At 42.8% G+C, this 24,372-nt stretch overlaps 1 protein-coding gene across 2 annotated transcripts; it reads right to left on the bottom strand.

The window, feature by feature from the left end:
• Window positions 1-3,450: 3,450 nt before the first annotated feature.
• PTGER4 (prostaglandin E receptor 4) lies at window positions 3,451-20,604 on the bottom strand. Of its 2 annotated transcripts, XM_030193078.1 has the most exons (3): window positions 19,104-20,604; window positions 3,775-4,388; window positions 3,451-3,744 (listed from the first exon to the last, which is right to left on the bottom strand). In XM_030193078.1, exons 1-2 carry the CDS (start codon window positions 19,932-19,934, stop codon window positions 3,795-3,797), a joined length of 1,425 nt encoding a protein of 474 aa, XP_030048938.1. In that variant the 5' UTR covers window positions 19,935-20,604; the 3' UTR covers window positions 3,451-3,744; window positions 3,775-3,794. The 2 variants fall into 2 exon arrangements, with proteins under 2 accessions (XP_030048938.1, XP_030048937.1); XM_030193077.1 differs by having other exon boundaries at window positions 3,451-4,388; window positions 19,104-20,603.
• Window positions 20,605-24,372: the final 3,768 nt, after the last annotated feature.

The following is a 24,372-nucleotide window of genomic DNA, read 5'->3' as shown; positions in this document are numbered from 1 at the left end:
TTCAGCGATAATGGAAACCGGAGGCGCCCAGCTCAAAAACGAACAAATCCATTGGGTCATGGGAGGGGCCAGGATTCGTAGTGCACTGGTCCCCCTCACATGCCAGGACACCAACCGGGCACCCTAGGGGGCACTTGTAAAAATTAAAATAAGTTAACTACCTCCCAAGTCCATAGCTCCCTTCCCTTGGGTGCTGAGCCCCCCAAATCCCCCCCAAACCCACTCCCCACAACTCTACACCATTACCATAGCACTTATGGCTGAAGGGGGGCAGCTAGATGTGGGTACAGTGGGTTTCTGGTGGGTTTTGAGGGCTCCCATTTACCACCACAAGTGTAACAGGTGGTGGTGGGGGATGGTGCTGGTTCCACCTGTCTGAAGTGCACTCACCCACTAAACCTGCCCCCAGGGACCTGCATACTGCTGTCATGGACCTGAGTATGACATCTGAGGCTAGCATAGAGGCTTGCACGACATATTTTTAAAGATGTTTTTGAGGGTGGGAGGGGGTTAATGACCACTAGGGGAGTCAGGGGTGGTCATCCCCGATTTCCTCCGGTGGTCATCTGATCATTTAGGGCACTTTTTTGGTACTTGTTCGTGAAAAAATAGGGTCCAAATAAAACGAGCCAAATTCACGCTAAAAACGCCTTTGTTGTTTCGATTATCGGCTGAAGGCGCCCATCTCTCCTCGGCCGATAAACACGCCCCAGTCCTGCCTTCACCACGCCTCCAACACGCCCCCGTCAACTTTGGCTGTTTCTGCGACGGAGTGCAGTTGAAGACGCCCAAAATCGGCTTTCGAATATACCGATTTGGGCGCCCACGGGAGAAAGACGCCCATCTCCCAATTTGGGTCTAAATATGGGCGTCTTTCTCTTTCAAAAATAAGGCGGTTAGTAGCTTAACTGTCAACCTTAGCCACATGCAGTACATTTGTGATGTGATCAGGTGTTATGAATGCTTCTGTGTAGCTATTGGCAGCTCTTTGGCCTCTAAACACCCAATGGGATGCAGAGACGAAGAAGACTGCTTCCTGACTGGTCTCAGCATCAATTTCTAACTGGTAGAAAAACAGCAATTCTGGATTTACCATAGCAACCCTTTTCTCTTTCTAATATGTAACACCAGTTGTGGTCTTGTTTCCTATTTTCTTATGCTGGCTATTTATAAGTGCTACTTGTCTACATAAGTATTCCCTCTCAAAAGGCTGATTCAGATCAATCAACAGAAAAGCAGGTGATTAGGTTCAACAATTCCATTTAATTCTGATCTCCAAAACATTCTTTCTGCTTTTCTCCATCTCACCATCCACATTCGGCTCAGTGTTTTAATCACAAGAAGGCAATTCACATACATGGTTTAAGCAACATAACATGCTTAATATTATTTTGACAATAATTCTGTACACACTTGTGGAGGATTTAATAGGTCAAGGTGCAACAAAGTAACTCTTAAAAAAATGACAAAGTTCCTTTCCTGTTCTCTTAGGCTTCTGCGGCTGGCGTCATGATTGTTGCAGTTATCTGGATCTTGCCGCATCTGAGTAAATGGAACTGATGTTTCAACCATCGTGCTGTAGCTTTCTTACTTTGAACAAAGCCACAGCGCAATAGTTGAAACATCTTGCCCTGAAGAAAGCCACAGCATGATGACTGAAATGTCACTTCCGCTTACTCAGATTTGGCAAGACCTGGATATCTGCAACAATCAAAGGGGCCCTTTTACTAAGGTACGTAGGTGCCTATGCGCATCCAATGCGAGTCAATTTGGAACTACCGCCCGGCTATCACATGCCCCGGGCAGTAATTCCATTTTTTACTCACATCCAATACGCGCGTCTGAAAATATTTTTTATTTTCTACTGCGTGGCTCTAACCGGGTGGTAATCAGCAGTGTACGCACACTTAAAGCATGCCTGGATAACGTGCGAGACCTTACCGCTAAGTCAACGGGTGGCGGTAAGGTGTCAGGCACAAAATGGACACGCATCAATTTTTATTTTGCCGCACATCCATTTTCGCCCCCCCCCCAAAAGGCCTTTTTTGCAGGCGCACTGAAAAATGGACCTGCACACGTCCAATACACACGCCTACAACAGCGCAGGCCAGTTTTTGGCACACTTAGTAAAAGGACCCCCAAATTCCTTCCCTCCCCCACATTCCTGGCAATAGTTATTTTACAGAAATAGAGCATCTGGCTGTGATTGAATCTGTGACGAATTTTACATACGAAATCTGAGAAAATTTGGATTTAAAAAATGTTTAGGTTTATAGCAACTGGAATATTATTCTATAAATTATCTCAAGCCATCTAAATTTGTATTTCTGTCACAGTAGTAAACTTTGTGAAACAAATTTAGGCATACAATATTGATAATGATAGGTAGAACAAAGTGCTGGTTTTAGAGAATAGCATTTGTAGCACATACAAGTCCATCTTGCATTTGTGCGAGGGAGGTACAGCCTCACTCATCAACTAACAATACGCTTACTGTGCACAGCTTGTGTACCAACCTCCACCATTTGAGGACAGTTATTAAAGGATTAGTTTTTTTTTTTTTTTTTAACATGGCCAAAAGGCATCAAGAATGAAGCACTCAGCATTCTATCCCACCAATTATTAAAACAGTTTTTTTTTTAAAGTGTACTTATTTCTAGGCCTTGATTTTACAATCCAGTATTGCTAAAGTTGACAAATTGAAAAAACAAGTATCAGTCCCTTTATTAACAGGCCAGCAGCAAGTGAAGGAAGGAAGGAAGGAAAGGAAAACAGCATTAAAAAAAAAAATTCTGTATATCTTCCACAGATAAAATAAACCTTCTCATGGAGAAGAAATAAATATTTTCTTTCATGTATATACATAGCAATAAAAATTCACATTTCAGCTCATAGCTAGACACACAGGAGTAGTCTACCATATTGTGAAAGTGTCTTTAAAAGTCCACCGTAATTGCCAACATACATTCAGCCAGGCAGTACCAGACTTCCAGCCCCTACCAAAGAAGGATTATGCCTTTCTTACATGAAAAGCACCACTGGTCTCCACCCAAATAGCATTAGCAGCACATCACAGAGCACCAGACAGTAACCCCCTGATTTTATACAGCGCGACTTAAGTTGCATGCGCAAACCCAGTCGTAATCTGGATTTTTGCATGCAACTTAATTAGATAAGCTAATCAGCACCAATAATTGCCACTTAATGAATTATTGACACTAATTGGCATTAATTAGAATTTACACGTAGAACTAAGCGTATTCTATAACGTGTTGTGCGTAAATTCTAAGTCGCATAGTTGAAAAGGGGGCATGGCCATGGGCATGGAATGGGTAGGTCATAGGCATTTCTAAAATCTATGCATGTTATAGAACACACCTCGTCCGCACATAATTTAGGTGTTGGCATTTGGCGTAACTGCCCATGACTAAATTTAGTCAGTGTATTCTATAAACTACACGGAAATTTTAGTGTATTTTTAGGCATGATATATAGAATCTAGCCCTTTATGTCTTTTGCTTCCTTGAACAAGGAATAGCCTTTCCATTAGAACGTGTTATATTTGTCATAAATTTTTCTTGATCTGTCCAGTCTCTTCAGTAGTCTGGAAAAATAGTACCATCTCATGGCAAGACTAATAGAGCCCTTGAAATATAAGCAGACTCTGAATGTAAGGGACTTCCCTCTAGGTTGTGGAGGTCAACTGTACATGTTGCAATTGTACATCTATTGCAGCAGCTACACATGGTAACTGCAAGGTACCAAATTGCTTTCTGGTGTCCCTGACATGACTGTTATATGCATTTTTCTGAAACGTTCAATGATTCATTTGGGAAAGTGACGTGAAGACTGCCGCCTTTCGAAGAGGAGCCATTAGCTGTCCTGGCAGGCCTGGTTTCTTTCACCAGGCACACCTGCTCCGAATCAGGTCCCTGTGACGAATCAGACTGGTCTGAACCCCTTAAAGTTCTGTCAGGGGTTCTGGAGAAACCCATGGTCATACTGGCCCCTGGCAATATGTTCTTGCCCCTCAAACCACCCTCGCTTAGTTCCAGAGGGTAAAGCAAAGTCTGAGACGTGCTGCTTATCTCTTGCAGCTCTCGAGAAACAAAGGAAGGTGAATGGCTGGATAAGACAGAAGAAGTCCTCCTGCCCTCCACACAGTTAAAACTGCCTCCAGCGTGGGGATGCCTCCCTCCTCCAATGCGGCAGAAGAGGCACTTGATCTTTTCAATGAGCTTCCTTAGCACAGTCTTACGGAGGAGAATGTAGATCCAAGGATCCAAGATGGGATTTACTGAGGCGATGCGGATGGCCTGCAGATCGGGGTTCCTGGTCACATCTTTCACCAATGGTGGCTGGTTCAGTTGGTTTATGAAGACACGCACCTGCAGCAGAGAGAAAGAGAGAGAAAAACAACATTTTTCAATCACCGGAACAAGTAGAGAAATGGGGAACTGATTTCACTCATTGTATGTTATAACAAGATGATTCATTCTCAGATATAATGACCAAAAATGAATGGTGTGGTATTCCAAATAGCTTCAGTAAATTATTTATGGCAGTAGCTGTTAAGCAAATTACAAATTTGAGTTTTTATTCATGCTCATGATATGTTGATCTTTAGATCTCTGCCAATACTGCTGCTTGTTTTCTTGGTTACAGTATAAATCACTTAGGTCAATTTTGCTTCATCACCCACAAAGAGGGTGTATTAAACCCATAAAATTTGTGAAAGAAAACTCTGCCAGAAGTAAGGTATCAGCCTCACACTTCCAGCTTCTTGGTTCAGCATGCCTGCTTACTCTGTATCATCTACTGAAACTATCCCTTCTTCCCTCTAGTAGAGGTAGCAGCCAATACAAACCTCCATAACAACGAGACAGAAAACATTCCACGGACTGAAGTTATGTACGTAAAACCCTCACAGTTGGAAGGGGGCGGGGTCATGTTCATATTTTGTGCACATATTCTGAGTTCCATCTAAGAATGTAAATCTCTTCAAAAGTCAAACTATAGGAAAAGGTCAACACAGAAAACAAGAGTATTATCCACAGGTGGCCTATTGATCAGAATAATAGACTGGGAAGCGGGTGATTATTCTGACACTATCTCCATTTGCCAAAAGCATCTACTCAGATGTAAACTTTCTGGGGAACAGATTCATCGGGACTCTGCGAAAAGGTTTTGCTCTTACTGTACATTAGTTACAAAAACTAGTGCATCGTAATTGCAAAGCCCCTGCGGTAAATGCAGGGGGAGTGCCCAGTATCTTACCTACCTTTGCTGCACAGGGCAAATGCATATCACATGGCACCCAGTTACCTGCAGTGCCAGATAGGCCAGGCAATGTGGTGTGGTCCCACTCATCAAGACACCCCCTTCCCACATCTGATCCCCCATCTCTGATTCAATCCCCCCCGATAACCCTCCGATCCAAGCCCCCTGATACCCCACATCTGATCTAAATCCCTCAATAAAGCCACCATCTGTATCCAAGCCCCAATCAAAATCCAATCCTTCCCCACCCCCTGAGCCTGCATCAGCCCTGGAGCTTACCCGAGGGCCTTCCTAGGTGGCTGCTCAGCCTAGCTGTAGGTGAAAATTGGTGCCCCTTGACCCCTACCAGTAGTCTCACAGTACTAGCGCTCGGGGTCAGCCTTCCATATAAGAGCACGTGGTCCCTTATAAAGAACATGAGGGCTCTTTTGGCTCTCCACCCACCCCACCATTCATACACCTACATCTGATGAATGGAAAACAGCCATGTCACTTCCAAATCCACCTTGTCAAACGTGGTTAAGGAAACAGACATCCCTTTGTAATCAGCCTGTTTTTTTTTAAAGCAGAAATTAATTTCTTATATAAAGGTATTTTCCTTTGACAGAGAACAGAACACGTCATTTTCTGACTTTGGTCCTCAAAGTAGTTGTTTTAGATGCCAATGACACCGTATTTGTTTCACAAAAACTTTTCCCAGATACAATATGTATAGGTTGTCATAATAGGCTCTGATGCAGCTAATATATCAAAAACTGTAATAAATATAAAAGAGTAATCTTATATCTGTTCAAGAACTTTCATGGCTACAGAATACCAAAGAAGAGAGCGAGAGAAAAAGAGTCCATTGAATAAGTGCATTAAGTATTGCCACACTAGGACAGACCAAAGGTCCATCAAGCCCAGCATTCTGTTTCCAACAGTGGCCAATCCAGGTCACAAATACCTGGCAAGATCCCAAAAAAGTTCAATACATTTTATGCTGCTTATCCCAGAAATAAGCAATGGATTTTCCCCAAGTCATTTTAATAATGGTCTATGGATTTTTCTTTTAGGAAGCCATCCAAACCTTTTTGAAACCCCGCTAAGCTAACCGCCTTTACAACATTCTCTGGCCCTTAGCATAAAGAGTAGCCAGGGTGTAAAGGTGACTATGGAAAGCAACAGCAAACCTCCTTGCTAATAGTGTGCCAAGAATCCTTAAGTCATTTGAGACTTGATATTTGCATACAGGAGACAACCTTTATCTTTATCTAGTATAAAAAGTAGTGACCATATCAAACCAACCATAAAACGTCTTAATCAAGCTTGCAGAACAAAGTAATTCTTAGCAGATAAAAATACATTTCCTGATTGAATGTAAACAAAACCTTTTGTCAATCTAATTTTAATGTTTTCAACTATGCTGCAGTCTAAGTATTCATTTTTAGGAGCTGAGATCAGGCACAACTTCCAGGAACTGTGAAGCTAATGAGCCTTTAGTAGATGCAAAGCCTTGACTAGGACAGATCAGACTGAAAATGCTAAAGCAATAACACAAAATTCATGCTGTATACTTCATAGTTGATATCAACAGTAATATGCATAGAGGGGCAGCTTCAAGAGAAAGCGCCAAAATGTATGTCCCAGAATGATGCGTGCTAGATGCAAATTCTATAATGGCAGTTCTGTGTGGAACTGCCATTATGGAATACTAGTGTAAGTTCACAGTTTCATGCCTAACTTTAGGCGTGAGCGCTTATGGTGTAAGTGTTTGTTCCTAACTGTTGGCAGGTAGGCGTGTAGCTCAGTAGTCTATAGCATGCATGCTAAACTCCTAGGAACGCCTTTGACCCACCTGTGCCCCTCCCACATCCACGCTCCCTAGAAGTCACCTAATAGAATTTGCACGTTTAGCTTCTAGAATAGCAACTAAGGGCAGCTGGGCATGTAACTGCTAACTGGTGCCAATTAGAACCAATTAACACAAATTAAAGCCAATAACTGGCTGTTAACTCCAATTAAATACACTTGAGCAGGCAAATTTAGAGAAATTAGGGGGACAGAAGGTAATTTTATAAAGGGGGGAACGTAGTTTATGAGAGCAAGAAGGCAACTACTTAAGCAGTATTTTATAAAGACACAAAAGGATGTAACTTTACAGCATACATTAATATTGAAAATGTTGGAAAGTCCCCTAAAACTTGGTCCTGCAGCAAACAGGAAAGTAATAGTTATTCTAGCTTACCAGATGTCACTTTTGACTTCTGATATGATAAGCACAGATCTTACCTGAATACTGTTGATACAAGTTACAGTGTTCCTTGCACACATGCTTGTTAAATATTTGTGATTTGCCATCACTGTGCACGTGTAAATAAAATGGAGATCACACTTCCAGCTAACCTGGCAAGACTTGTTTTCCAAACAAGCCTAGAGATGCCTAGTCTTTAGTTCAGAAATAGCTGTCCTGGCACCACAAACTATTAAGACTATTCAAGGTGGTGTTTTAATCTCTTCCAAATAAGGCTTGTTGAAACTTGTTGGAAGAGACAGTTGGCTGCAAATAGTGATCAGAGTGTTCAGTGCAGGACAATGTTAAATCAGGCAGGGTATGGCCGTGGCAAGGAATGTCAGTGGCTGAACAGAAACAAACATAATCATTCTCAACATTTTCAAAACAACAGTGCAGGGCCACACTGTAAGCTGTTTTTCAGCTTTTATCATTATTGATTTTAGTTTCTATTTTCATTCTAATTTGTTCTTGAATTTTTGCCTTTTCATTTGTGTTTTGTATTTTCGCTGACCGTATTGATGTCTTATGTTACTGGTTGGTTATGTTTATTGATTTGTTGTCTGGTTTTTCATGATGCTGTCAGTGTTTGGAAGTAAGATTACTGTAACACTGTTACAAATTTTGTCAACTTGTATTATGATGTGTTACAACCCAATCTGTAACAGAAGCAAGTAATGAAATTACATTTTGGTAACAAGAAGGGTATGCCTCATTACAGTACAGAAGGAAAAAGGAGACTTCTAGGGTGGGGGTGACTAAGGGGGTCTTTTACTAAAGGTTAGTTTGAGTTATCTGCTTATACTAAAAATGCTAAAGGGAGGGACAGATGCTGCACTGTGGCAGGAGAGAAGAGAAGAGGGGAAAAGGCAAAGATGCGGCAGTAAAAAGAGGCCTTGGAGTGTGCTTATGCATATCATTCCTGCGCGTTAAGGCCATTTTTACTGCATAAATAAAATGGCCAATTTTTCTATTTCCAGCACTAATAGCCACAGGCTAATTTTCCCATTAGGGCAAAGGCTGATCTGTGTTTTTGTCCCCTTAGGGTTGATGTGTGTGGAACGTTTGACCTTGCTGATTGGGTTCTTTCCTATTTTAACGGTGTTCTTTTCTACCTATTTTGCAGTTTTACCTTGTCATTGTAAACCACTTTGATAATTTCAAAAGGTGGTATATTATGCTCTTTTGAACTATTAAACCCTTTGTAGGATATAAGGGCTCATGTGCAAATCGCTTGGCAATGCAGCTGTGCTTATTAGCACAGAACACACTCTCCGCCCCCAACCTGTGTGGGAAGCGTGCACACATGCAAAAATTACTATGGGACATCTGCATGTGCCCCCACGGTGAGCACTGTTTTTTGTTGTTGTTGTGGTAAACGTGCCTTAGTGCTTATCACAGCTTAGTAAATCTTCTTAACTGGTCTGAAATGTCGGCAAAGGTAACCAAGTATATGCAAAATCATCTTGTACTTAAGGTATGTTGAATTTACATGATGTACTTCATATGTATTGAGATATCATAATTATTCTGACATTTACAGTTTAACGGACCACACCCCGAGGCAGTAATTTGCAAAACATGCCATATGTAGGTGGAGATGTCCGGTACTGCAAATTGTGATAAAAAGATATAATTGAATTGAAACTGAAACTAGAGGATTTTTAAAGTGTTTCTACACATTGAGTGTACAAGTGAAAACGTACACGTGGAAAGTTATATAATAAACAATGGAGATTTTCTAATGAACGAGTTGGTTAGAGTATAATTCAACTTGTTACTGAATGTAAAGAATGGTAAAACAGGAATTAAAGACGATACAGCTGGGTTGATGATTTTGCATATCACAGCTTAGTAAGAGGGCCCCAAAGTAACTAAAAACTGATATTGTAATTTGTAGCTCTAACAGTTAGTTACCTTTGACTTTGTGTGACTAGTTTAATTTTTTAAAACTAAACTTAGGGGTCCTTTTACTAAGGTGCGCTGAAAAATGGCCTGCGGTAGTGTAGACGTGTGTTTTGGGCATGCACAGAATCATTTTTCAGTGCACCCGTATGAAAGGCCTTTTAAAAATGTTTGCTGAAAATGGATGTGTGGCAAAATGAAAATTGCCATGCGTCCATTTTGCCAGCCTTTGACCTAGCGGTAAGGTCTCACGCGGTAACCAGGCGGTAATGGTCTATACATGCAAAACAAATGCCGATTACCGCCCGCATGCCAGAAAATAAAAAATATTTTCTGGCGCGCATAGTGGACGCATGTAAAAAATGAAATTAATGCATGGGCTACTCAGTAGCCGGGCGGTAACTCGGAATTGCCTTGCGTTGGGTGCACGCAGGTGCTTACGCGGCTTGGTAAAAGCCGCGCCAAGCCAACACTGGATGCTGAATGGCTCCTAGTTGAGGGCTAATGCATTCATGAATACAATTAAACTAAAATAAATAAAAAAGTTTGTGTGTGTGTGTCTACATCAATTAGCAGCATTTAAAACAGACCGACATAAACTAAAATCCATTGGTCACTGGACGAGAACCTGCACTCTTTTACTAAATCAACTCAGTTGTATTTTCCATACAGTCAGGACAATGGCTGTGGCCTAACAGGACTTAGGGCCTCTTTTATTAAGCTGCACTAGCGGTTCCCAAAGTGAATGGTTTGTCGGCATTACCGCACCGGGAGTCACTAGCGCGGCTTGATAAAAGAGGCCCTTAACTAGTAACTACAAAGAAGCTGACACAGTTAAGAGACCAACTGATATAATGAGCCTTCATCAAAGAAGGTGTGCTGACGTTTTTAGGCATATGGAAAAGCTCTCTTTCCCTCTGCCGAGTTTACTTTTCTTGGTATTTATTTTTTTTTCTCTAGTTAGGGGTAACTGTTTCCTCCCAGAGACAGGCATGGGAGAAGTCACATTTGCCCTGGGATTGGTAGCATGGAATCTTGCTACTATTTGGGATTCTGCCAGGTTCTTGTGACCTGGATTGGCCACTGTTGGAAGCAGGACACTGGGCTAGACGGACAATGGGTCTGACCCCGTATGGCTATTCTTATGTTCTACAAAATAAATGGGGGAAAAGAATCCAAATTTTCTGACCAGCTGACCCTGACTCAGCTTAATGAAATGCTGGCCACAGTTGATCACAAGCTGATTTATGATAAAGCTGGAAGAGACTTGACAGCTAAGAATTTAAAGCTGTTTTTGACAAGTTTTTTTGTCTGTTTGAATTTCACAATTTGCAATTAGATTTACCAGGGAGGTTTTTTTTTTTTTTTTTTGCAAGTGATGAACAGCTCTGCTCTTTCAGCTATTAGCTGGGAGCTTCTTGAGGCTTTTTCCTCCCTGTTTATAATTAACCTCATTGCTTACAAAACAAGTATTCTTATGTTCTTACATGTGTTGCTGCAGAATAGATCATTTGCCCTGCTTCTACCAGTTGGTGGCAGCAGAGTACTGCTCTGACATATTTTCTTCTTGATTAAGATACCAAGATGGTGTAGCTTGAGTGACAGAATCCAACTTTTATTTTGCTGAGGAAACAAGCCCATAGGAAGAGAACGGTATGTGCCAATCTGGATTTATTTTAAGGGCACTCAGTGAATACATTTAAGAATGACAGCACTAAACAGCCATGCTGCTTACATCTTCTGCACTATTTCAAAGTTTTCCTAGAATAAGGTTGTAGTCAAGAGTTTGAATCCTATCACAGAAAAGAGAGAGCAAGTCACATTGGGAAAGTCCCTGGGGCAGAAAGCAATTGCCTTCTGGTTGAAAGCAACTCAACTATTTTCCCCCAGTAATCAGTTTCTAAAAAGATCATACACAGTGTTAAACCATTAAGAGACAGGTTTCAACAAGTATTAATCTTCACGGATAAATTACAAAGGCCTCCTGAATTAAAGAATAGTATTGCCATTGGGAAGAATCTGCTCCTAATTCATCCTCGGCCTAATTTTAATAACCCATAGATCTGAATTTGCGGTTTATTCTTGGAATCAAAGGCTATGCTTCAACATGAGAGCAATTCCAAGCTATTTATCTGGGCAAATTGGCCTGGCTGAAAACATGCTCAGGCTTCTACACAGCTCTTACTTTTTATACAGGTTAAAAAGAGGCATTTAGAAAGAGGAAGAAAATAGCATTAAGTATATTTGCATTTTCAGATGTATGCACACAAATAACAGGAAAAAGTGCGTGTGCTCCTTTACACTAACTGATCAGCTAACACGTAAGTGTGAAAAGTGCATGCACACTAGGTAGCTACATGGCTTATTGAAAAATGCCCCCAAGGTGACCAAAAATATTTACAAGATTTTGTGTGCATCTAGCTCATATATATTTAGATGAGTGTGTATGCTGAAAATCATTTACAAAAGAGTAAGCATGACTTCCTGTGTTCTTCTATAAACTGACATTATGCAATCTTCCTTTATGGTATAAAAAGCACTACCTCAAGATTGAGATTTCTTGTAATATTATAATTTTGGTTGTAATGTTATCTTCTATGGCACACAGGGCCCAAGCAAGGGTGGTGGGTGACCTAGGTGAATCTTCAGGCCTTAGCATAGAAGTACATTAGTGTTGCCATACTGGGACAGACCGAAGGTCCATCAAGCCCAGTATCCTGTTTTCAACAGTGGCCAGTCCAGGTCACAAGTACCTGGCAAGATCCCAAAACAGTACAATACATTTTATGCTTCTTATCCTAGAAATAAGCAGTGGAGTTTCCTCAAGTCCATTTTAATAATGGCTTATGGACTTTTCTTTTAGGAAACTATCCAAATCTTTTTTAAACCCCGCCAAGCCAACCGCTTTCACCACATATGCCCCCCCTCAATTAACTTTCAGGTCCCTTGTCTGCAGCATCTCCCCACCCAGCATTCTGATAATTAAACTCAATAATCATGACTATAACACAAATATTCTTTAAAAATGTAGGTTAAAGTATGTGCTGATTTTTTTTTTTTGAGTGTGTGGCTGTCAGGACCAGCTGATTTTTGCTGCCCCCAAGAAGCTGCTGTTCTAGGCATAATTCAAAGGCAAATGGTTTTTTTTACCTGCAGATGGTGTAATAATGAGGCTAACACACAGCCATAAGCAACTTTTAACTTGTGCAGTGGGGGACCTGGATTGGCCATTGTTGAAAATGGGTCTGACTCAGTGTATCATTTGTGTGCTTGTGGAGCTGAGTAAAGTTTTAAGTGTGTTTCTACCTCTTCTACATTAAGAACATGGAACATCATCTTCCAATACAAAGGACAAGCAAGTTTGCTTCTGCTGAAAGCCAGACCATGGCACCCTGTTGAACTTTGATACTGTGAACTTCCTTGTAATTTCCATTTTCTTCCAACATCTTTGAGAGAAGTACATCCACAGGGGTGAATAAAACTACTCTTTTCATCCATTTTGCAATACAATTACACACAATGCATTACTGTACAATAAAATATGGTAGAAGAAATAAGAATGCTATGTGGGGGATTGGCAATTCCTTGCTACACACCATAGAGGTTAGCTTTGTGGTTGCTAACAGAGGAGTGGCCTAGTGGTTAGAGCACTGGTCTTACAATCCAGAGGTGGCCAGTTCAAATCCCACTACTGCTCCTTGTGATCTTGGGCAAGTCACTTAACCCTCCATTGCCTCAGGTACAAACTTAGATTGTGAGCCCCCCTGGGACAGAGAAATATCCACTGTACCTGACTGTAACTCACCTTGAGCTACTCCTGAAAAAGGTGTGAGCAAAATATAGATAAACCCCAATAACAAGTAAGCACCTTCGTTATGTACATGAAAAGGCTAACTTGTATTTTGTTTGGCAAAATGTTTTGCACATATCCCATATGTTTTTGTTGTGCTCTTATATTCTCCAAGTGCAATGATGGATTTTTAACATGTGAGATATATATACTCCTCCAATTCAGATACTATTATGCCTGTGACATGGTTACCTCATTTGCAAAATATTTATTTAAAACATGTAACTTAGGGGCCCTGTTACTAAGTCACGTAAGCATCTACGCACACCCAACGTGCGCCAAAATGGAGTTACCGCACGGCTATCGCGTGGCCCTTGTAGCTACGCGCCCCCCCCCAAAATATTTTTTATTTTCTGGCGCGTGTCAGCCATGCATGCCAAATGGCATTTGGCGCGTGTAAGTCATTACCACCCAGTCACCATGTGAGACTTTATCGCTAGGTCAATGGCTGGCGGTAAGGCCTCAGACCCAAAATGGACGTGCAGCAATTTTGATTTTGCCGCACATCCATTTTTGGCAACAATAAAAAAAGGGCATTTTTACAGGCGTGCTGAAAAATGGATTGGCGCATGCCCAAAACCCGCGCCTACACGACCGCAAGCCATTTGTCAGCGCACCTTAGTAAAAGAACCCCTTAATTTCTGCTTCCTGTGTTTATCGTTCTCTATATGCATCATACTTCCCTCTCTCCAAATGATCACTGATTTGTGACTCTTTCATGCCTAAATATGGCTCCACGAGCAAATAAATGAAATAAAACTAGCTAAATGAGCTTTTCTTTGATGTGTGATATTTCCTGTATTATGTATATATATATATATTTTTTTTTTATTAACTGCAGCGCACAGGGAGATGAAATCACTGACTTCTGACTGAGTCACTAATCAGAATAAAACCATGAATGCAACTCTTTAGGACTACAGTTTTTTTTATAAAGATTTTCTACACTGTGTTGTTTTACAGTGTTGTACATGTGGAAGGCAAGAGAACCCGGAGCCTCGAACAAGACACGGAGCTGGCAATATTTACATTGGTCAGCAGCCCTGGAAGAACTAGTTTGACATAGCTGTTAGTACAGTAGCCTCACGGCAAGACTATGAGTTATCTGTACTCAGCAGACAGAATAATACCTCGGGAATAATGCATGCATGGCGTATCAAAAACTAATATTTTCACTTCAGCCTGCCCAGATAGCTAGGTGTTGACTCATTTGAAAACTGATAAAAACGAAACAAAGTGTGACGGCCAGGTCACTACTTCCTTATCACTGGGCGAGTTAATACATATTGCTAGCATTAACATTATTTTGTTATTGCTGAAAGAGGTGTCTGAAGAGGAGACGGTTCTCTCCCAGACCTCAGCCAGGAAAAGGTGGACTCGGCTCTGTGGAGATGACGGTGGTGCGTGCTTACCTCCCTCTCTCCTCCTCCCCCACTTCAGTGTGCATCCGCAAGCTCCTACAGATGACTGTGTCAGAGCGTGGGGACAGACTCCCTCCCATTCCTTTCCCACTCCCAGGCTAAGGGCAGCTGGCAGATGTCCTTTCATTTTTCTCTACCTGTCATTTGCAAGAGTTGCCTGATGGAGAGAGAGAGAGAGAGAGAGAGAGAAACAGGTGTTGCGCCTCCCAGGACATGAAAAACTTTATTGCTGTTCTGCTCCTACTCTCTCCCTTTGCACCTCAGGTGGCTAGAAAGGTAGAGAGGCTGCCAGGACTCAAAGTACAGTATAGATCTAGCACTTTCATATGCTCGAAGGTCCTTCAAGGGCTATTAGCTATTAACTAAGGCACACCGATTGTTTGTACTCATCAACTAATCAGAATTCCTCCAACATATTTATTGGGGGGCAATAAATAAGCATGGATGCGTTTATATCTGCCTACTCTCCTTTGCACTTTTCTGGCAGATGAACCTGTGTTCCTTGAGCAGAAGATCTAGCTGAGGACAGTGATAGCCGCAAAGTAGTTATTAGATCTGCATAGTAGGACATGCTGTTTCCAGGGAAACTCCCACTGTATCCAGAGCATTCTGTGGGAATCAAGCTCCTTCACTATATCCCGGGGGGGGGGGGGGGGGGGAGGGAGGTTGTGTTCAGCACCCTCTATCATTTTGAAAAATTGGCATTTAGCTTAGCAGGGTTTAAAAAAGGTCTAGATAGCTTCCTAAAGGAAAGGTCCATAGACCATTATTAAATTGACTTGGGAAAATCCACAGCTTATTTCTGGGATAAGCAGTATAAAATGTATTGAACTTTTTCAGGATCTTGCCAGGTATTTGTGACCTGGATTGGCCACTGTTGGAAACAGAACACTGTGCTTGATGGAGCTTTGGTCTGTCCCAGTGTGGCAATACTTATGTATGTTGTGGAGCCTCCTTCACACTGTACGTAGACAGAAAAAAAAAACTCTGGGAATAAAGCTCTATAAGTCTTTTGCTTGTACCGGAAGAGGTTGTCTTGCAATGCCAGCAAACTCATTGCCAACTAAAATAACCTGTTGTTTATTTTCATTTAGTAAGCTTTCTGGAGCTGACTGGCTTCTTTCTTTAACAGATGACCCACCTCATTCTCATTAGGGGCCTATTAATCACATGTTTCCACCCCATCCTCATTAGCAGCCTGTTAATTACATGTTTTGATACAATACATCTTTATTTTGGCTCCAATGCGAAAACAACAACAAAAAAAAGTCCAAAAAATGTCATAAGGTGGCAGGACAATTTTCTCACAAAAATGTCCATGTTGCAATTTTCGACACTCCGATTTTAGACATTTTGCTCTACAGTTCGTCCAAATTTCAAGGAGGTGTGTTGGGGCCATGTTTTGGGCTCGAAATGGACTTTCTGAAATAATGGAACAAAATGAAAACGTATAGGGCCAAAATTAAGTCATTTTTGGCTAGACCTGTTCAAATCATGACTAAGTGACCAAAAGGTGCTCTAAATGACCACTGGAGGGATTAAGGCATGACCCCCTTACTCCCCCAGTGGTCACTAACCCCCTCCCACCCCTCAAATCTGTGAAAGAAATAGTACATATCAGCCTCCATGACAGCTTCAGATGCTATGGCCACTATTATTCAAGTAGGAAGCAGGTCCCTGGAGTAACCTAGTAGTTGGTGCAGTGGACTGTAGAGAAGGGAACCCATTCCCATATCCCACGCTAACTGGTACACTTGTGGTAGAAAGTGTGAACCCTCCAAAACCCTCCAAAAACCTACTGTACCTACATGTAGGTGACACCTGTAGTAGACATAAGGGCTACTGTAGGTGTGTACAGTTGTTTTTTGGTGGGTTTTGGAAGGCTCATCATACAGTATAAGGAGGTAATGGTGAGATGTGTAACTGGGACCTTTTATGTGATGTCCACTGCAATGCCCCTAGGGTGCGACCCTGCTCTGCTGGGATGTCTGTGTGGCCATTCTGCTAAGAATGCCCTAGCCCTCATCCATCCCAATGGCTTGTTTTTGTGCATGTTCCCGTTGGACGTTTTTTTTTTTCATCCAAAAATGGTCCTAATAGATGCACTGAGCACAAAAACGTCTAGCAAATGGCCATTTTTCAAACAAAAAGTTGGACATTTTTCTGATTTGAAAATGGTCATGTTCACTACTGGATTTTTGGACATTTTTCGCAAAACGTCCAAAATCGGATTTAGATGCCATATCAAAAATACCCCTCCACATGGTACAATTCAAAAATGCTTTCTACCTGCAGATGGTGTAATAATGAAGCTAGCACACAGTCATAACCAACTGTTCAACTTGTAGACTGCCCCAACTTGACATTTCATCCTTTAGATTGTAAGCTCCTTTGAGCAGGGACCGTCCTTCTTTGTTAAACTGTACAGCGCTGCGTAACCCTAGCAGCGCTCTAGAAATGTTAAATAGTAGTAGTAGTACAAAGGGAGGCACGAATGCCAACTTATTTATTAAAAAAAATATATGCCTGCCAGGAACAAGACGCCGACTCAAGTGAACTAGTTGACTTCTCTGAAGTGTTTTCTCATTTCAGTATTTGCCTTCCAGATGTGTCTGAGTCGTTGCAGCAGCCCGGATTAGTCTGATGCGGTTTATAAGAAAAAAAAAAAAGTACTGCTGACTTGGGTTCTCATTTTGCCTAGGCAAAGTCAGTCGTTTCAATACCAAAAGCTTGCCTTCTCAGTCAGTGCAGTCACACAAAATCTCACTTGCCCTATTGTATAAGCTGTCTCTGTATCACCACTGTGATATTGGTACTGGCCTTGATGTGCTTTCTGTTGCAAATGTGATGTAATTAATTAGAACCGAGAATATCCATCTCAGCCAATCTGCTGCAAAATCCTGAGGCATTTAAACGAGCAACTTCATAAGAGTGATGGTCAGAGGGCTCTGTCACTACTGTAATGACTCTGACATCCTAATCTGAGAAAATGATCAACTCAGGATATCAAAGCAGAGTCATAAGCACTTATCTAGTACCAAGATTTTCCATCATGGGACACATTAAACATTTCCCCTAGCTAAATGGCAACTTTACTGTCTGCCCTCAGCTTTGTGGTTTTGGAAATTCGAGAGTTAATAGTCTAGATCTTGGCAGATCAAAGGTCATTTATTTGTCACACAAAAGACACAGGGCTGTAGGGTGTGTTTAGAATTAGAGTTAAGATAGCAAAGAAACAGCAGGCAATACCTCAGGCGGAACTTGTGTTTAGGAGAAAATACAGGGTAACATCAGAAGCTGGAACTAAATGCTATCTTCTCACTGACTTTCCTTGGCCACATTTCTCATCCTCTTCCACCCCAGGAGGTATACAATACCCCCCCAAAATCAAAATGTATCACTCAGGGTACAGAAAATCTCAAGGGAGTCACATTCACTTGCTTTCTTCTTTCATTTTGTGATGCCTCAGAATTTCTTTGTTGTTAATTACATTTGGCTCCTGCACCATAGGCCAATGTTCAGGAGGGAGATAGATTTGAGGAGGGTGAAAACGCAGGTATTATCTCTCTCTCTCACACAAATGCTGCCTGTACCTAAGCCTTGAAACATCATAAAAGACATTTATAAAGGGAATTAAAACTTTTCTTGTTATTGATGCTTTCAGAGACAGCTGATCTTAGACCCCATTTTCCCTCTGTGTTTTAGGGGCCTCTATTATGGAAGTGGCAGGGTCCTGAGGTATGCAGAAGTTCTGTTCTTAGTTGACTCAGACACTGTAATTTTTGGAATTGTAAACTGTCCTGACCATAAAATAGTGCTATATCCCAAATTTTGAATAATAATTTTGGGCGATTAGCCTGTTTGGAAATTGTAGGATGTAATGCCACTTGTCAAGTCTTCAACAGTAGAAGACTTGAAGATTGACATTTCTGTTCTGTTAACTGTTACACTTTGTACTACCTCAGTCCCTTTGTGTCACTCTTAAAAGCTCCTGACCTGAAGGCGTTTTATGACATCTTCCATTTACCTTTAACAAGTACATTGTTTCTGAAGAGTTTGAAGATCTTCCTATGTAATAAAGAAGAATTAAGAGGGAAAAAAAAGAGGGTAACCTCTTCACCACAACATAATTAGGATCAGAAAGAAAAAAAAGATAAGTTTCCTGAACTAGGCGAAATACTCCCCTTTCATACAGTGCCACTGCTCCCAAGTATTGTACTGCAGATCCCCTTAACATCTCCTCACCCCAAATGGAATGTTTTTCCACTCACATGTTGGCAAATATCTCACTGGGGGGCTTTCCTACCAGTCTCTCCTAGAGGGGTCTGCCAACTGGAGATCTGGGGGAGGGGGACGAGGGACAAGAAGCACTTACCACCAGCGGGATGGAGCAGATGAGCACCACAGCGGAGGTGGCGATGAGCAGGATGACCATCTGGATCTCGGCACCGGCCATGCGGCGGAAGGATCGGCGGCGGCGCAGCTCGGCCAGGCGCGTGTCCGCCGTGCCCAGGGAGGTGCGGCGCACAAACTGGCGGTGCATACGGAGCAGCGCGGCACACACCAGCACGTTGCAAAGCACCGTGGCCAGGATGAGGAAGGAGCTGAAGCCGGCATACATGTAGGAGTAGGCGGCGTGCAAAGACACGTTGGTGCGCCAGTCGATGAAGCACCAGGTCTGCGGGTACTGCAGCGTGCTCCGGCCCAGCCCCATGCTGGGGAGCGCGCAGAAAAGCACGTTGGACGCGTAGATAGCAAAGAGCGTCAGCCCAGCCAGCTTCTTGTCCACATAGTGGTTGTAGAAGTAGGCGTGGTTGATGGCCAGGTAGCGCTCGATGGACATGGCACAGATGATGCTCAGGCCTGAGAGGCCGAAGAAGAGCAGGATGAAGGAGCTGTACTCGCACAGCGCCTCACCGCCTGGCCAGCGGTTCTGAACGTAGGTGGCGATGGTGACTGGGCTCACCAGGCACGTGCCCAGCAGGTCAGTGATGGCCAGACCGCACACCAGCGTGTAGAAGGTGGTTTCCTTCTGCTCCTTGCGCGACTTGCACAGCACCACGATGGCGATCAGATTGCCCACCACACCGAAAATGAACATGATTGCCGGGATGGTAGGGGGTTTGCCGTCAGGGATGGCACCAATGCTGCTGCTGGTCAAGGCAGAGCCATTGCCCAGGCTGTTGAGGTTGTTGTGCAAATGCATGTTAGAAAAGTTTCCCCACTTCCCAAGACAAACCAAACGGAACCAAAGTACTTGAAGAGCAATTCAAGTTGAGGTCATGATTTAAGTTATTACAAAAGTTTTGATGGGTTGTAATTGTTCGGTTAGCTTTGATATCTCACTAAGCACCTTGCACTTTCCAAGCACTATTTCGAAGAGTGATAGCTGCTTAATGAAACGTTGTTCGCTGTACTATCCTCTTTAATATGGAAAATAACAATTTTCGGGAGGGGAGGGGGGAGGTTGCAAGAAATCAGTGATCCTTTAGTTGAAAGCGAGTGGAGGTCTGATTTTCTTCCTCTATCCCTGAAGCACTCCTTTTGGCTCCGGACCTTTCCCGCCTTGCACACTTGTTGCCCCTCCCTGGGCAGGTGAAGTGGGGCAGGGAGGCAGCAGCAGCCCTGGGTGATGACACCTCCGTCTAGTCGCTGCCTGGTGGCTGTGAGTCCTAAAGCTTGTTTCAGATCCCCCTCTCGACCCCTTTCCTTTTCATCTTCTCGGGTCGGTGCTCCCGAGCTCACCGGCATATGTGCTCCCTGCCTCTGCTTCACTTGGACTGCTTGAAGTTTGTGCACAAGAGGAAAATGAATGTGAGCTCCACCTCTCCTCTCAGCCCATTGGTGCTGAAAGACTGAAGGCTTTTCCGTCTGTTGTGGCTGTGTGTGTGTTTTCCGGCTCTAATGCCGTCTAAGCTGATGTCAAAGCGCTGATGCTCGGGGGAGGGGGAGAGTGATCACAAAGGTGTCCACTTGCAATTATGGGACATTCACAGACTGGCAGTTGCAGGGATTTGAAGCTTTGATTTCATTTCCCTGCCTCTCAACTCACATATTCTTATCTAGACTCTCCTGGGGCCATAAGGAGTGGTTAGGGAGCCTAACATGATTGCTCGAGGAGGGGGGGGAGAGGGGATACTTTGGTAACTGGTTCCTTTTAAGCCTAACAGGCTAAAAGGATCAGCAGCTTTTCTGACAGGTCAAGAATCCACCACTAATTTGAGACAGTAAAGTGCCTTGGCAGCTTCTGCTGGAGTTTGCTGATGAAATGGCAGTGAGGGAATATTCTGAGAATGGAGGGAAAGGATTCCTTCAAAAAGTGAGATGTCTGGGGTATGACAGGTTGCCAGCTTTGCCTTCCTCTCCGCCCCCTTCCCCCTCCCCCACTAGAACCACCAGGATGCAGTATTACACTGCTTGTTTGAAATTGTCGGAAGTGAAGTCCTGGGGATTTCCCTGGTAGTAAGAAAAAGAACCCTAAAACTTGACAGTTTCAATTTTAGTAGTTTTATGGATAGCTAGTGATCAGGCAGCCGTTAGATCGCAGAGTGCCACCTATCCTCAATGTCTCTGAGAATAGTATACTGTTGCCACCTCTTTGTAGGAGTATGAATGAAAAATTATTGATTTATAGCAATATGCCATTTTGCTTCACTTTTATGCCATTTATACCATTTTGTTTTCCTATTTACAGTGGCGTTCCTAGGGGGGCTGACACCCGGGGCGGATCACCGATGCGCCCCGCCCCCCGGGTGCAGCGCCCCCCCCGGAACAGCGCGACGCCCCCCCCACCAGCGAACCCCCCCCGCTCCCCTGGCGAAAGAACCCCTCCCGGGTGCACGCCACGGGGGGGGGGGGGGGGCCGCGCGCCTGCCGGCTCTTCGTTTTCATGCTCCCTCTGCCCCGGAACAGGAAGTAACCTGTTCCAGGGCAAAGGGAGCATGAAAACGAAGAGCCGACAGGCGTGCGGCATCCCCTTAGCGGCGTGCACCCGGGGCGGACCGCCCCCACCGCCCCCCCTTGGTACGCCACTGCCTATTTATATTTTATTTCATGGTAGAATACCTTATATTTTTACAGTGTTTTATACATATGAGTTTATCTTGTTGGGCAGACTGGATGGACCATGCAGGTCTTTTTCTGCCGTCATCTACTATGTATGTTACTTACGTTTGCTTATAGCATGTGTTACTTTTTTGTCACGCTTCATATAGAAAATGACACAAAACCAGGGCTTTTTTTGAGGGGGTACTTGGGGGTACTGAGTACCGGCACCTTTTCCACTGTCTGCTAAACTTGACCCATGTTTCTCGTATTTTAATGAAAGAGCTCAGGTTCTACATACAAATTCTGCCTTGTCATAGATTCTATGACTGGTTGCAGGGGTCCTGGCTATTGTGGGGTGAGTCCCTCAATGATCACTCCACCCGTGAAGGGTGGCCTGGCATTTGAGTACCGGCACCTTTTTTGCTAGACAAAATGCACTGCACAGAACCATTTCTTTGTTTTCATGTCATTTTAAAATGGTTGTACTTCCATTCACTTAAGTTTCAGCCAGTGCCCTTTGCCATTTTTTCACTGTGGTTGCTCATAGCCCTCCTTTCTCCCTTGCGTTGTAGTAACAGAGGGGTGCTGTCTTCTGTTCAGAGAATAAAACTGAGCAAGTACCATCACAAATGGTACTTACCATAATAATCAATAATAGCAACTCCAACACATCATTACTTACTAGAGAATACACTTGCATATACTTACTAGAGAATCTGTCTGTTTTTTTATTTGATTTATCGAATTGTCTGTTTTCTGATTTATTGAATTGATTATATCTATTATGTTACACTTGTTCTTTATGTAACCAATTGTTTTATCTACTCTTGATTGGCGCTTGTCAGGATGTATTATTGTAAGCCACATTGAGTCTGCAAATAGGTGGGAAAGTGTGGGATACAAATGCAACAAATAAATAAATAAATAAATAGTGGGCAAGACAGGTAGCAGCTGGGGATAAGATGCTACTCTTACCTTCACTATAATAGTGGTGGCACTTAGTCCTTGTGCGACCACTTATCTGTTTATCAGTATTGATACTCCATCTTTCTGAAAACAATTAGGCTTACAAAGGAGTATTTAAAAAAGCAGCAAAAATATGGTGAAAACACATATAATAATCCAAACCTTATAAATAAAAAAATACATAATAATTGTAATAATCATGTCATCAGAATAGGGCTCTTCCAGTCTCATTGGAGGAGGAGCTCTTTCTCCAGCCGGTAGTAACACTCCCCTCCCCCCCCCCCTATGATGACCTGGATACTCAGCAAAACTTTTCTTCTACATGAGATTGAATGTATGCACTGGCCTTGCTTGTTTTGGTTCACTGCATGTAGTAACTCTGCACTGGCTATTGTCACAGGCAGGGTGCTTCTGGCACCAATTATCTCCCTTTCACCAAGTTTCACTCTGGTGGCAATATTTCCCCAAAAGAGTTCTAATGAGCCACTCCTTGACATTAGTAGCCAGTGCTTTATTAGGGCTCCTAATATCCAAACACAGACTTAGCTTCAGCAGTCACATTACCCCTGCAGTATCCCAGTTAAGGTTTGCAATATTTTGTCTATGCAGTCTTTCATTTGGGCTTTCTTCCTCTCAGGCAAGCTCTGGGGCCACTGGACCTGACCCCAATAGGGTTTGGGGCCTTCATTCCCCCTCTCCTTCCTTTTTCTTTCTCAGTTTCAGTTCAGCACCAGCCACTAGTTCTTCTCCAAATTTATCAGAAGTCCAAACAAACAAAACAAAAACACAGTCGTGGCTTTTTACTCTCTAAGCAAAACAAACGGAGCCAAAGGACCTCTCTCAGATGGTGTCCACAACAAAGTCTTTATTGAAATCAATAATATCAGCGACCCATTTTTTACTCTCTAGCCATACAGGCTGGGGTAGCCTCCTCCTGTGCAAGTGCTTGAACTGACACTGACCTGTCCCCTGTTGTCTTTTGAACAATAATACATAAAGTCCTTGTGGACATCTGAGGAATCAAATGCACAATCAAAAACTTATCTCCGTTATTGGATTTTCCTCCTCAGCTTCAGGGCTATTTCTTACCTACCTTTGCTCATTGGCTTCCTCCAGCTCCATGTCCTCATGTTCTATCTTTGTGTTTGGGGTTGGGCTCTCTTTACTAGGCTGCAGCGTTGCAACCCAAGGATGTAGGAAAAACACAGACCACTGCACCCCCCCAAAAAAAAAAATCAGTAGAAAAAAGAAAATTTTTAAACGTGTAATGTGAGGTCAATTTCTGAGGCCCTGAAAAGGTTACAGCTTTTAAATATACAAACAAGAATTTGATAAACTAATAATATTTCAAAGTTGTCTTTATAAAGAAAGCAAGCTTAAACATACCTGACTTGAAGTAGTATCCATATTTGTCCAAGTGACTGAAGTTTATTGTCTGTCAAGCTGTAGTGGCACACACATCACATGAATGATACAATTCATATGATTGTAACTGTGTCAAACAAGAAAACCCACACCACCACTATGACCTACCGGTACCTGTGGACCTACACTCAGCCAACAGCGGTCAGCAGCCTACCACAAGCTTCATGTGACGTTTGCTGACTTGTGTCAGCCCTAGCACTGGGACT

This window comes from Microcaecilia unicolor, chromosome 2 (genome assembly GCF_901765095.1).
Source record: "Microcaecilia unicolor chromosome 2, aMicUni1.1, whole genome shotgun sequence".
Classification (NCBI taxonomy): Eukaryota; Metazoa; Chordata; class Amphibia; order Gymnophiona; family Siphonopidae; genus Microcaecilia; species Microcaecilia unicolor.
The sequence above is the reverse complement of the archived record's forward strand: the minus strand, read 5'-3'. Positions and strand labels throughout refer to the sequence as shown.